Source organism: Neolamprologus multifasciatus, chromosome 23 (genome assembly GCF_963576455.1).
Source record: "Neolamprologus multifasciatus chromosome 23, fNeoMul1.2, whole genome shotgun sequence".
NCBI lineage: Eukaryota > Metazoa > Chordata > Actinopteri > Cichliformes > Cichlidae > Neolamprologus > Neolamprologus multifasciatus.
The window spans coordinates 40,991,062-41,002,998 of record NC_140460.1 but is presented as its reverse complement, the minus strand read 5'-3'; the positions used below and the strand labels follow the sequence as shown (position 1 = coordinate 41,002,998).

Sequence of the window (11,937 nt, the reverse complement as noted above, 5' to 3'; positions counted from 1 at the left end):
GAGGAGCAGCTGTGTCCTGATGATCCAGAGATGTTGAAGCAGCAGCAGCTTGTGTGTAGAGACGCTCTGACTGGGCCATGTTACTGGGAGGTGGAGAGGAGAGCTTCATCCAGCAGTGACTGACAGAGGAATGAAGTGCAGATGACTGTCAGTGCTGCAGAGTGAACTGCTCTGAGAACAGCTCCACTGTCAGACACAATGTAGAGTCCAGCATCACCCCTGTGTGTCCCTCTGGATCTGACAGAGGATCATCAGTGTATCTGGACTGCTCTGCTGCTGCTCTGTCCTTCTACAGTCTCTGCACAGTCTCTGTCTCACTCTGGAAAGATTTTACAACTTGTTGTAATTACAGAACATTAATATAATATTCAAACATGTGATCTTCTCTTTATTTCTGAATCTTTACCAAATAAAGAAAAACCAAACGAACAAACAGAACCTGTCGTGTCCTTTTTCACCACATCTGTGAATCTTTTCTGTGTTTTTCCTCTTTTGCTCCTTCCTGCAGCTCCATCTTCATCATTCTGTGTCCAGTATATGTGAACATGTCCAAAGCATCTGAGCCTCATGTTACCCGTTTGTGTGAGTTACGCCTGTCGTTGTGTTGTGGTGTATAAATAAGGGGCAGGAGACAGCGCTGGATCTCTGAGTTCTTTACTGTCAATTTCTGCAACATCTGCAATATATAGAAATGCAAACCTGTGAGCTGTGTGTGTTGTGCATCTGCTCGGCCACCTCTCCTCCGGCCATGCTGGAAGCAGCTGTGCGTTTGACAGTTTTATCGACTCGACAATAATCGAACAAATTAAATGTTCAAAAATATCAACTTAAGCACTTCAAAGTCAACAAAAAGCTTAAAACAATTAAATAATATTTCACTGAAAAAACAACAGCTCATAAGAACGATACACAAAATAATACAGAAACAAACAAATAAAACTTATTAACCAGGATCCAATGTTTTTGTCACAAACACTGAATCAGCTGATTCACTCTTTATGTTTCTGAGTTTGTTTTGTGATTATAGTTCTGGTTTCTGTTTCTGTGTCTTCACTGTGTCCCACGTCTCCTTACTTTGGACTCTGTGTTATATTTCCTGTTTTACTTTGACAGTCCTGTGTTACTGTTTCCTGTCTCGTGTGTGTAATTGGTCCCAGCTGTGTTTCCCTCCTGTCTCCCGTTCCCTGATTACTAAACTGCGTCCACGCCGCCGGCGCTCCTCTCCACAGCTGGATTCCAGGATTTCAGAGCATCCAGCTGTGGTGAGTGATGGAGACACTTTCTCTGCTCCCTCAGTAATCAGGACAGTTTATTGAACATCAGAGAACATAAAGGACTGTTTTTCACCTGCCCGTTCTGAACCTGGACATTAAAGACTGCTGGCTTCAAGGACATTAATCCCAGTGTCAGCCAGCCAATAACAGCCTGTGTTTTTCAGCTCTTTAGGAGTCAGAAATGAGAAAGACACAGACTGCTAACCTCTCCCTGCAGGAAATAAGCTCCGCCTCTTCCTTTCCTGTATATGAGTGATTTGATTCTGACATGAGACACAATGAGTTTTCTGTTTATTGTGACTTAAAGCGAGCAGCAAAGACACTAAACTGTGTGTTTCCAGCTGAAGCTGCTTTTTGTGTTGCTCCCAAAACGTCAAACAGAAAACTGATTAAACAGAAGTGTGAGACGGTCGAGAGTTTCCTCCAGTGTCCTGTTATATTTTAGATAGCAAGGAGCAGACGGCTGAGTTTATTAAACTCCACCGAGACAGCGGTGACGCGGATCTGAAGGCCAGACCGTCACAGCCGCTCACTTCCCGCCTACCCGACCTTTGGAGGACCCGGCCCACGTAGACCTCGAAGGCCGGGTCCTCAGGAGGATGCAGCCTGTGAATTTGGACACGCCATGACACATGATGTTCTACAGCTGATGTGTTTAAATGAGCTCTACAGGTGAACAGACTTATTAACGTTAGCAGCATAATAAACTGTCCTGTCACTGAAGGTGTCTGCCCAACAAGGACGTGGTGCTGAATGCATCCAGACCCCTGCTGACTGTCTTTGCAGCTTCGGTCAAAGGTACAGTGTCCACTGTGACCCTGAGAGCAGGATACAGCCAGAGGTGAGTCAGCAGTTACAAACTAAATGCTGCTGACATGAATCAAACTGCTGGATAAGCCACTGGTCATGAAAATGGCACCTTTCTGTTGCTTTTTGAGATTACTGAGAATATTTGAATTGTGACTCAGATGGCAGATCCAGGCTCTCAGCCTCCAGCTGAAACTTCCAGTCCTCCCCCAGCCAGAAGCTCTGATGCTGGGCTGAGAGACTTTGATCCTTCCCTGGATCCAGAAATCCAGGAGGGAGAAGGAGAACAGGACCTCCTTCCTGATCTGGAGAGGCCTGAGGGAAAGAAAGATGGAGCAGACAGAGCTTTGAACAAATCCAAACCTCCTGAGCTTCACCTCCACAAAGGTGCAGACACTGATGCACAGATTCACATGTGACACCTGCAGCGTCCAGCTTGTGCCGCTGACATTATCTCCACTCTGATACAAGCCTCATTCACTCGCTCACACACGTTCATACAATCAGCTTTTCCTCACAGTCACACACATGAATGTAATGAGGGGAACTCGGGGTTCACTGTCATTCCTCAGGATACTTTGATATGCAGACTGGAGGCTCTGTGGATGAAACCACCGACTGTCTGAACCACTCTGAAGTGTTCATGATGGACTTCATCCTGATGAACACTACAATACTTGTTAGAGGCCTTTTATATGGAATAATATTCTTTTCCATTAAAGCTCTGAACATTCTCACTCTTTCTTGACCAGGTGTGACAGGTGAAGGACACCGGCCAATAGGAGGACAGAACCTGAGAGCCATTAGTCACATGACTTCAGCTGCTGCTGCCTCACCAACCACTGGCCCCTCGGTGAGTCTAGAGTTACAGCAGTGACCACAGGAAGTGCACACGTGTGATCTAAAGCTACATGTGGGCCTGTGACGATCAGTCTTCTCACTGTGGTAGACGGGTTTGTGAGTCCCTGTGATGCTGGGAGTGTCCAGGACAGTCGCTCCTGATCGGGTCTCTCATGGAAAGCTGGTCCCAGGAATTCCTGGAAAATTCCTCCACAAAAGAGAACTGGGAACATAAGTGCAGAGTGACAGAGGTGCTCAGCAACCCTGCTGTTATATGGGAATATAACCAGAATAGTCGGCAACCACTTAAGTTAAGTTAGCCAAAGAGATGCGACTCAGACTGACTTCATCATGTTGGCAACGTGTCTGCATTGATAAATTCCAGTTATTCACAAATCAGAGAATAATTCCAGTCATTCAGAGACAGATTGTGATTGTTTGGAGGATGTAATCGTTTCCCTTCAGGGAGCGTGTTGGACGCTCAGTGTCCGGGTGATTAGCTGGCTGATGCAACTACTTAGAATCAGTTTGTGAATATGAAGAAAATCAGTGCAGTCACTGGACAAACTCTGATTCTTCCTAGTTTCACTCTTGTTTCAGTCCAGTGTGACTGAGGTGGTAAAAAATGATGGGAGGAGGTGATCTGACTTTTAGCCACACAGCTGTCTGCTAGAGAAAAAGCCTTTGTGCACAACTTTCTTAAAGGCAAACGGCACCATGTTCACTGCAGCTGCAGCAAACGCAGCAAAGAGTGAAAGTTGGACTGAGAATGTTGTGACTGTTTGATGAGAAAGAGCAGGGAAAACAACCATCACACACCCAGACACAGTGCTGGGATTAGAATTAGACTTTAGAGCCAAATGTAGGACAAAAGCTTTAATATGAAAGAGGAAAACCCAACAACAGCCAGAGCATGAAGCTCAAAACTATACCAATCACCAAGAAAGCTGACAGGCCTGTGACACGTCAGAGACGCCGTTCAAATCATAAAGAAGTTGGTTTATTGACAAAATGTAAAAAACCAAAATAATCAAGTCAACCTTCAGTTTAGAGCGAGTCGACCAATCAGGCACAGCAGCAGCTCTAGAATAAGCAACAATTTTATGTATTACAAACAACCTTTCATATACACACATACATATGGCTCATATGCTGTTTAAAAAGGGCTCAAAGACCCAACAGATTACACAAAGTATAAAAATACTTTCATTCAGACAACAGTCAGCTGTGCATGAGACAGAGAGCCGACTACAGTTAGTAACATGGACTCACTTTGTTTCAGACACGACACAAAGTAACACAAAGCCACAAAGAGCAGAAACATCAAAAAGGAGGCAGAGCAGCAGCAACTCTCCATGAGCTGTGAGGCTAACAGCCACCCACACTTCCTGTGATGCATAATGAAAACAACATTAACCTGAAGGATGATAACAACAGAAATAAGTCTAAGCTAACGTTACACAGCGCTCACACAGCGCTGACTGTACAGGCCTCACACAGCTACGACCTGCATCCACAACACCTGATTCTACTGAACACAAACAAGTTAATGATATATGAGCAATCCAGGGAAGGCTTCCAGGAACGTGAGGATCCAAAGACAGCTCTACAACAGCATCAGTCAGCAACAATGTTACTAATCACTGACTCTTTCATCCTTTTATACTCAATCAAAAAGTGCTGTGTTCACATTTGTTTCTGCTGAAATCCAGAGACTGAAAATGCGTCTTTTTAAAGTTTGAATAAACTGACTGAACTTCTCACGAGTCCAACCGTGAGGAACACTTCCCCCCATGACACATCACAGGAGAACGTCTCAGTGGAGGGGGGACAGTAGCTCAGTTTAGGCAGTCACACTCAGAATCGATGCCTCCAGTCAGGGTCAAACGTGGTCCTCAGAAACCTGCAGATGTTTGGGCCAAGCTCTCACTGGTCTCTGCGTCTGTAGACTGAGCTGATGTTTCTCCAGGTGTCTGGTAAAAGGACGATGCTGCTGTCCAATGAGGCGAGGAGAGAAGTAGCCAAACAGGCGAGAGCCGTGAAGGAGGAACGGCGGGCAGCTCTGGATGCCCGACATAAATACCTGATGAGCAGGCTGGCAGACGCCGGCAGCCTGGAGGAGGCAGCGGTGGAAGACGCCATGGTCTCTGATGACAGAGTAAGTTCAGAGACGTGATCCTTCCTCAGAGTTGAACCTTTGAGTCATTAATGTCTGATTCTTCCAGTTCAGTCTGATCCATGAATTCTTTGCTGCAAACGGATCCAAGAAGCTGATTTTCTTCTATCAGGATGTCAAACAGGTAACTTTGATCACATTTCAATGACTGACACATGAAGGTCTAACCGCTCTTCATAATCTGCTGTTTGTTGCACCGTACTTTGTATTTATATCTTTTAATATCTGCCTTTCTCCCAGAGTCTGTCCTCCCGTCAGTCTTCCTTTGTGGACGCATCAAACTCAGCTGTGGCTCAGAGGAAACTCTTCCTCACTACGGGGAACTCTGAGGTTGTCTTCAGCTTTTTATGTTTAGTTAATGTGAGAATCACAGAAAAATGCTGATATGAGTGGAAGGTTCTGCTGGGAAATTGGCAAAGAGCAGATTATTGAACAGCGAGGCAGACAGTTCATTTCAGTGATGCCAGTTTATTAGAAACGAGGACTGTGGGGCTGCTGGAAGTCAGGACGGCCGTTCTCTGGATAAACCTGACAGCTGAGGTGGAGAGCAGGATTTATCCACAGACGGCTTCTTCCAAGCAAATGTCCTGAACACACCTGAGCTGAGTGTTACACAGAAACGTGTCTTAAAGCACGAGCCTGGATCAGACTCGAGGACTCAGAGCTGTGTGACGTCACATTGATCCACCTCTCGGGGTTTTTTTGTTCTGATGTATCTGATTTCTCTTTAAGCTCCAAACAATCCCGAGCCTACGATTCATCATTGTCCTGTTCAGAGATGATGAGCCTGAGCGTGTTTGTGTTTCCATGGATCAAACTGTGCTGCTTTGTTTGGTTAACGAGGTGATTAAAGTCTTTGAGCAAACACTGGATGACTGACAGCTGCAGGCTGAACATCAGGAGGTCGAGAGGCCGAAGTCTGAGGAGCTCAAAGCTCCACAAACACTTATTCACAGAAAAAAGGACTACAAACATGGAGGAGCAGCAATCTGAACATGGGCTAAAGGCTACATGCTAATAACATTTCCCCTGGATGTGGTTTTAACAGGATCATGAATGATGAAGGATTTAAAGTCAGTTCCAGCCTGAGTCGGTGCCGTGTTGGCAGCTCTGATATGCAGAAACTTTCAAACATGGGACAGGAATAAAAACACTCCTGTGACGTCAGAGTTTATGAATGATGACAAACTGTTGCTTGTTTTTAGAAACTTTGTTGATGCTTAAAATGATCAGGAAATAAAAGCTGAATAGATCCACTTCAAACAGGAGAAGCTTTCCAGTTTGCATCAGCTGGGAAACTCGCTCATATCCAGTGTTGGGCAAGTTACTTTCAAATAGTCATTCAACATTAATCAAGTAATTAATTATAGTTACTAATTACTTCTTCAAAAAAGTAACTTAGTAACTGAGTGAAAGGTTCTAGATGTAATTAATTACTAGGAAAAGTAACTATTGTGTTACTTTAAAAATACCCTCTGGGCTCCAGGGTATAATCGGCCATTGTGAACTCCTTTTGTCAGGGTCCTGGGTCGCAGCGTTTTGTGTTTCCTTTTGGTTTCATCTTGTGTTTGGTGTTTATTCTGATTTTGTTTTAGTTCTTAGGGTTTGGTTCTTATGTTTAGTGCTTCCGTGTTTTCTCAGCCCTGCCTGTGTCTGTCCTCTGTGCTCTGTTCGTGTCCTTGTGTTGTAAAACAGTCTGTGTGTTTCCTGTTTTACTTTGAAGGTTTGTGTCTCGTCTTGTGGTTCAGCTGTGCTCCCCTCCTGTGTGTCATCCCCTCATTACCTCGTGTGTATTTATAGTGTGTGTCTGCCTGTGTTGCTTGTGGCGTCGTCTGCATGACTCTGTGTGTCTCCGTGTCCATCGGTGTGTCTCCACGTCTCTCTGCCTTCTTCGTGTCATCTCTGTGTTTCCCTGCTGCCCTCATGTTTTCTGCTTTGTCTGTTAGTTTTTCCCAGTTTAGCTTGATGTTCGCTTCTTCCCTCACCTTTGTTATTTTCACTGTAAATAAATCTCCACTCGCATCTCCACCGCCGTCTGCATCTCGGGTCCTCATTCATTCCACCACACGACTGCTGCCCCAGCCGTGACAACTTTTGATGTTTCCTCTACATTTACCTTTAAAAATTATTTACTTTGCCTTGTTTGGTCTCATTCTTTTCAGCACAACCTCACGTGTCTGAATCTACAGTTATGTTTTCATTTTGACAAACTGTATTAACACAATTGATCTAAAATCAGACAGAAAACAAAAAAGTTATATTTTTTACTGTAACAACCATGAACATGTTTAACGAATCATTTTCATAACTTTAAATGTAAATATAAATTTGAAAATTATACACACAAGTTTTGCAAACAACAAAGTTATTTGCAGCCATTTACCTTTTACCCTTTTTTAAATAACATTAAACTATTTCCAGAACAATCAGCTGTTCTTCAATAAGACGCCACACAAATTATTTGAGCCTCTGCAAAATAATAATTAGTGTCCAGTATAAAGGAGAAGATCACAGCCTGATACCTGCAGGTCTGACAGCAGCTCATAAGCAGAGAGTGCTCGCTGCTGTCCTTAGACAGTAAACATGAAACTATTGAGGAACAAACACGCGTATATATTGTTTATCATGACTCTGGTTTTACTGGCCTATCAACACAGTTTATAAACTGGTATATATCACCTTGTTGCTTTGTCTGTAAGTGGTCATGTGATTGACCACGACTCCTTTATTCTTCCTCAGTCAAACAGCAGCACTCATGCGATTGTTTTGCCCCCTGAGCTCCAGCTGTTGTGCCAAAAAGTGATGGTCTGTCTGCGGGAGCACAGCTGCTTAAAGCTGCAGCGCCCAGATTACTTACAGCTACTTCCTGCAGCTGATATAAGCTGCTGGAAGCTGAACACAGCTTCAACCGTCTGTTTGTTGAAACATAGTAACGGACCGCCCCACATTTTCTTGTTAGTAACTGTAACGGCGTTGTAACGATAGGAATAGTAATTAGATTACTCTTTACTGAAAAAAGTAGCGCCGTTACTCCCATCACTGGTAACGAGCAGCCTGCAGAGCTCTCCAACCACCCCGTCTTTAAAGCCCATGAAAGGTTTTCCTTTGCATGGTGAACTTTGGTGACAGAGTGCAGAGGAAGTGCTCTGTCTGCGTCACGTTAAAGGAACCTGAACTCCATCACGTTCTGTATTTCCAGCCTTTACTGGGGAAATGTCTGTTCTTCCTGAGAACCACTGAGAAGGCCATAACCACCGCTAACGTGCAGCAGGTCAGTAACTGGTCTGGGTCACCTGCTCACCTGCAAATTTAACAAACTGCACAGACCTCATTGGTTGACTGTGACATGGATGCAGCCAATCATTCTGATCTTCTCGTGCAACCTGATGTTTCCAGGAAGTGAACTTTGGCGTGTTGGACTGCAGCGGCGGCGTCCTGAACAGTCTGGAAACTCTGCTGACTCACATCATGTTACCTGCTCTCAGGTCGCAGCAGGTAAAACACCTCCATCCATTCAGGCTTTCACTGAGCACAAAAAGGGAGATGTTTTAAGCTTCCAGTGATCACATGACGCCATATATGAAGACTTTGTTGATGGTGGGAAGGAAGAACTCTCTTTAAACAGGAAGAGACTGAAAGCAAAGAAAGGGGCAGGGAGGGGCAGCCATGAGGGGTCAATCCTGTGAAGAGAAGCCAGTGTAGGAGAAATCTGCTGTTTCTAGTCCCTGTCAGGACTCTTGCTGCAGCATTTTGGATCAACTGAAGGCTTTTCAGGGAGTTTTTAGGACTTCCTGATAATAATGAATTACAGTCGTCCAGCCTGGAAGTAATAAATGCAGGAACTAGTTTTTCAGCGTCACTCTGAGACAGGATATTTCTAACTTTAGAGATGTTGCACAAATGGAAGAAAGCAGTCTTACATATGTGTTTAATATGTGCGTTGAAGGACATGTCCTGGTCAAACATGACTCCAAGGTTCCTCACAGTGTTACTGGAGGCCACACCTTGGGCTTATCTGTACCTGCTGGTTTCTCTTTGTGGGCTTTGACTGTAGAGCAGCTGTTACATAATGATCCATGAAAAGTCTGATTTGTGTGCAGTGCTCCTCCTGATGCTTTTGGCTGTGAATAAGGTAAAAAGTGAAACAGGAAACACATTAACCTTTGTTGTTATTGCTGACCTTTGACCCAGTGCCCAGTCGTGGGGCTCTGTGCAGGACGGCGCCTCGTGTCCACACGTCCGGTCCTTCCTGTCCTCGGTGGATCAGTTTGTCAGTAATCTGAGCTCAGCCCGACTGAACATGGAGAGAAAGTTGCAGCTGCAGCACGTGGAGCTTCCTGACGCCATCAGCCAGCTGAGCAGCCCTGCAGACTACAGAGCAGCAGGTATGAAGCTCAAGCTGTTCACATCTCACACAAACAATAAGACTGTTGGAAATACAGGAAACATCATTTAAAGCTTTAAAAATCAACTCTCAGCTAAATCAAAGCAGTTTATCTGTGGAAGCTGAAGGAAGCATCTGACCTGAGACGATGGCTTCTTTGAAATAATGAGTCCGTGTTCACGTGTGTTTAGAGGAACTCGTGTGTTTCGCTCTCAGCCAATAACAGTGAGCTGGTGGAGCGTCTGGAGGAGGTGTCGACCCTGTGGACCAATCAAATCAAGCAGGTGCTGACGGAGAGCGAGCAGATGAGGAAAGAGGCCGACGACGTCGGGCCGTCGGCCGAGCCGGAGCTCTGGAAGAGCCGCACGGTGACCTTCAACAGGTAGACGCGTCCTCTCAGCTGGATCTCCTGTAGCGTCAGCATTTACAGGTTTCACTTTAAACTCAGTTTATCAAACATGATCTGACGTCTGTGGACAGAAGCTCCTCAGACCTGCAACAGTTTAGTCTCCACTCTGAGACTTCAGGACAAAATCACTTTTACACAATATAACTTTCTGTTCTTTCTCTTTCTGCTCTTTAAAGTTGAAATGTTCCAAAATATTCACGTGTTTGTTTGTTTGTAGAATAGTTTTTAACCCTTTCATGCAGGAATTATGACGACATCAATCAGGATTTATTCTTTAGTATTTTTATTCATCTTTAGGGATGAAAAAAGATTTTTGAACTTCATTTTTTTAAACATGTATTTTTCCATCTTGGTTTGAAGAAATGTTTTGTGCACTTACACTGGCTGACCAGTAGGTGGCAGGTATGGCGCGACACATCAGAGTCCAATGTAGAGGTTTATGTGCAAGTACAACATCAACACTGTGTGTGTGTGTGTGTGTGTGTGTGTGTGTGTGTGTGTGTGTGTGTGTGTGTGTGTGTGTGTGTATCAGTGAAGCTTCCACAGCGTCAGAGACAAACTGAGAGAAAACCCTGAGAACAGACAGTTTGACTTCAGCTGATCAGTAACTGACTCTGAGTCAGAGCGTGTCAGCAGCGTCACGCTAACCTTTACACACGTGTGTGCGTGTTTTCAGTGAGAACTACATCTTCGGGAAGTTTGACTCTTTCTGCCGCCGTCTGGAGAAGATGGCCGACATGGCGTCCACGCTGGAGAGCCTGGCTGCTCTGCAGAGCATGAAGGTGGATGATTGTCAGATTAGAAACAAGTGACTCCATCAGATATTCATCAATGCACAATAATAATTAGAATAAGACATTTATAATATAAAAATGGTCGAATTAAAGTCGATGCAAAGCTACAGTGATGAATGGACATTTGTAATGATTTTGTATAAATGTATTTCCTCCTTTTATTATTTATTAATCGTGTCAAAAGTCTATTTTCCAGAAATGAGACGGATTCAAACTGAGCTCAGGTGTGTTTCAGGTGGAGGGCGTGGAGAAGATCTGTGTTCGCTACCAGACCATCGTCTCCACAACTGAATCCAAGACCTGTGACGTCCTGGATCAGCGCAAACTGGAGGAGATTTCAAGGGGAAACAATAGAATCAGATAAACAGAATAACATACGATACAAAATAGAAAAATACTATCTGTCATTTAGCCTGTATGACAATAATCATTTAATTATACTTTGAATCTCAGTGTTTACGTGAATCCTAGTTTGGTCTTCACAGTATTGGCCAACAATAACAATGATTGATTGGATCATTACTCACATTTCTTTTTTAAAATCAGCTGAGAAAAGATCTCATTTCACTTTTTCATCAGAGGTGAAGGTCACCGACTGCCAGACAGTCACAGGACTTACAAAGATACAGAAGACTTGATTTTCACTCTCATGTGCATCCCTGTGCTCTGCTGCCAAAACTGAATCTTGATTTATTTGAAAGTTCTGAAATGATTCTGATCATTCTCCACTTTTATTATTATGGTCTGTGTGTCAGATTGGGCCTGAATATTATTCCAGATATGCTTCCTGACAGAAATCTTCTTCTTTTCTTAATCCTGTGTTTGTGGAGCAGCTTTGTGCTTTCAGTTTCTGTCAAAGTGTGTTAAGAAAACAAAAAAGGCTCCACAGTGTGTTTGTGCTTTGGTGTTTTAATGGTTTCTTCTTCTTTGTAATAATAGAAAAGCTGGTGCTCAGAGGAAGAGGGCGGCTTTACTTGGTGTCAGTGACAGAAATGAAAAGAAGCTGAAATGAGTGAGAAGGACGATGAAGGAAACATCTGTGCTGTGTCTGCTCTGTAAGGAGAATCTCTGTGTTTCTTTGAATTCTTGCACTTTGACTGTCTGCTCTCCTGATAACTGATGATGGAGGAGAAGACATGAAAAACAAAACAGCTGAATAGAAACTACTGACTCTGCAGGACCCGTTGTCCTCAGTCACCATGTTGACCTCAAAAGGTCTCAATCACAAATGTGGTGTTACAGATGTCACCAAT

At 44.0% G+C, this 11,937-nt stretch overlaps 1 protein-coding gene across 2 annotated transcripts; it reads left to right on the top strand.

Annotated features, from left to right (window-relative positions):
• The first annotated feature begins 1,648 nt into the window (after positions 1-1,648).
• Positions 1,649-11,062, top strand: LOC146492371 (dynein axonemal heavy chain 5-like). Of its 2 annotated transcripts, XM_085151074.1 has the most exons (10): positions 2,356-2,934; positions 4,204-5,079; positions 5,147-5,221; positions 5,338-5,427; positions 8,297-8,368; positions 8,494-8,592; positions 9,296-9,482; positions 9,698-9,863; positions 10,567-10,672; positions 10,920-11,062. In XM_085151074.1, the coding sequence occupies exons 2-10, from the start codon at positions 4,879-4,881 to the stop codon at positions 11,046-11,048; spliced, it is 1,125 nt and encodes a 374-aa protein (XP_085007200.1). In that variant the 5' UTR covers positions 2,356-2,934; positions 4,204-4,878; the 3' UTR covers positions 11,049-11,062. The 2 variants fall into 2 exon arrangements, with proteins under 2 accessions (XP_085007199.1, XP_085007200.1); XM_085151073.1 differs by lacking the exon at positions 10,920-11,062 and having other exon boundaries at positions 1,649-2,468; positions 2,834-2,934; positions 4,891-5,079; positions 9,698-10,681.
• The last annotated feature ends 875 nt before the right edge of the window (positions 11,063-11,937 follow it).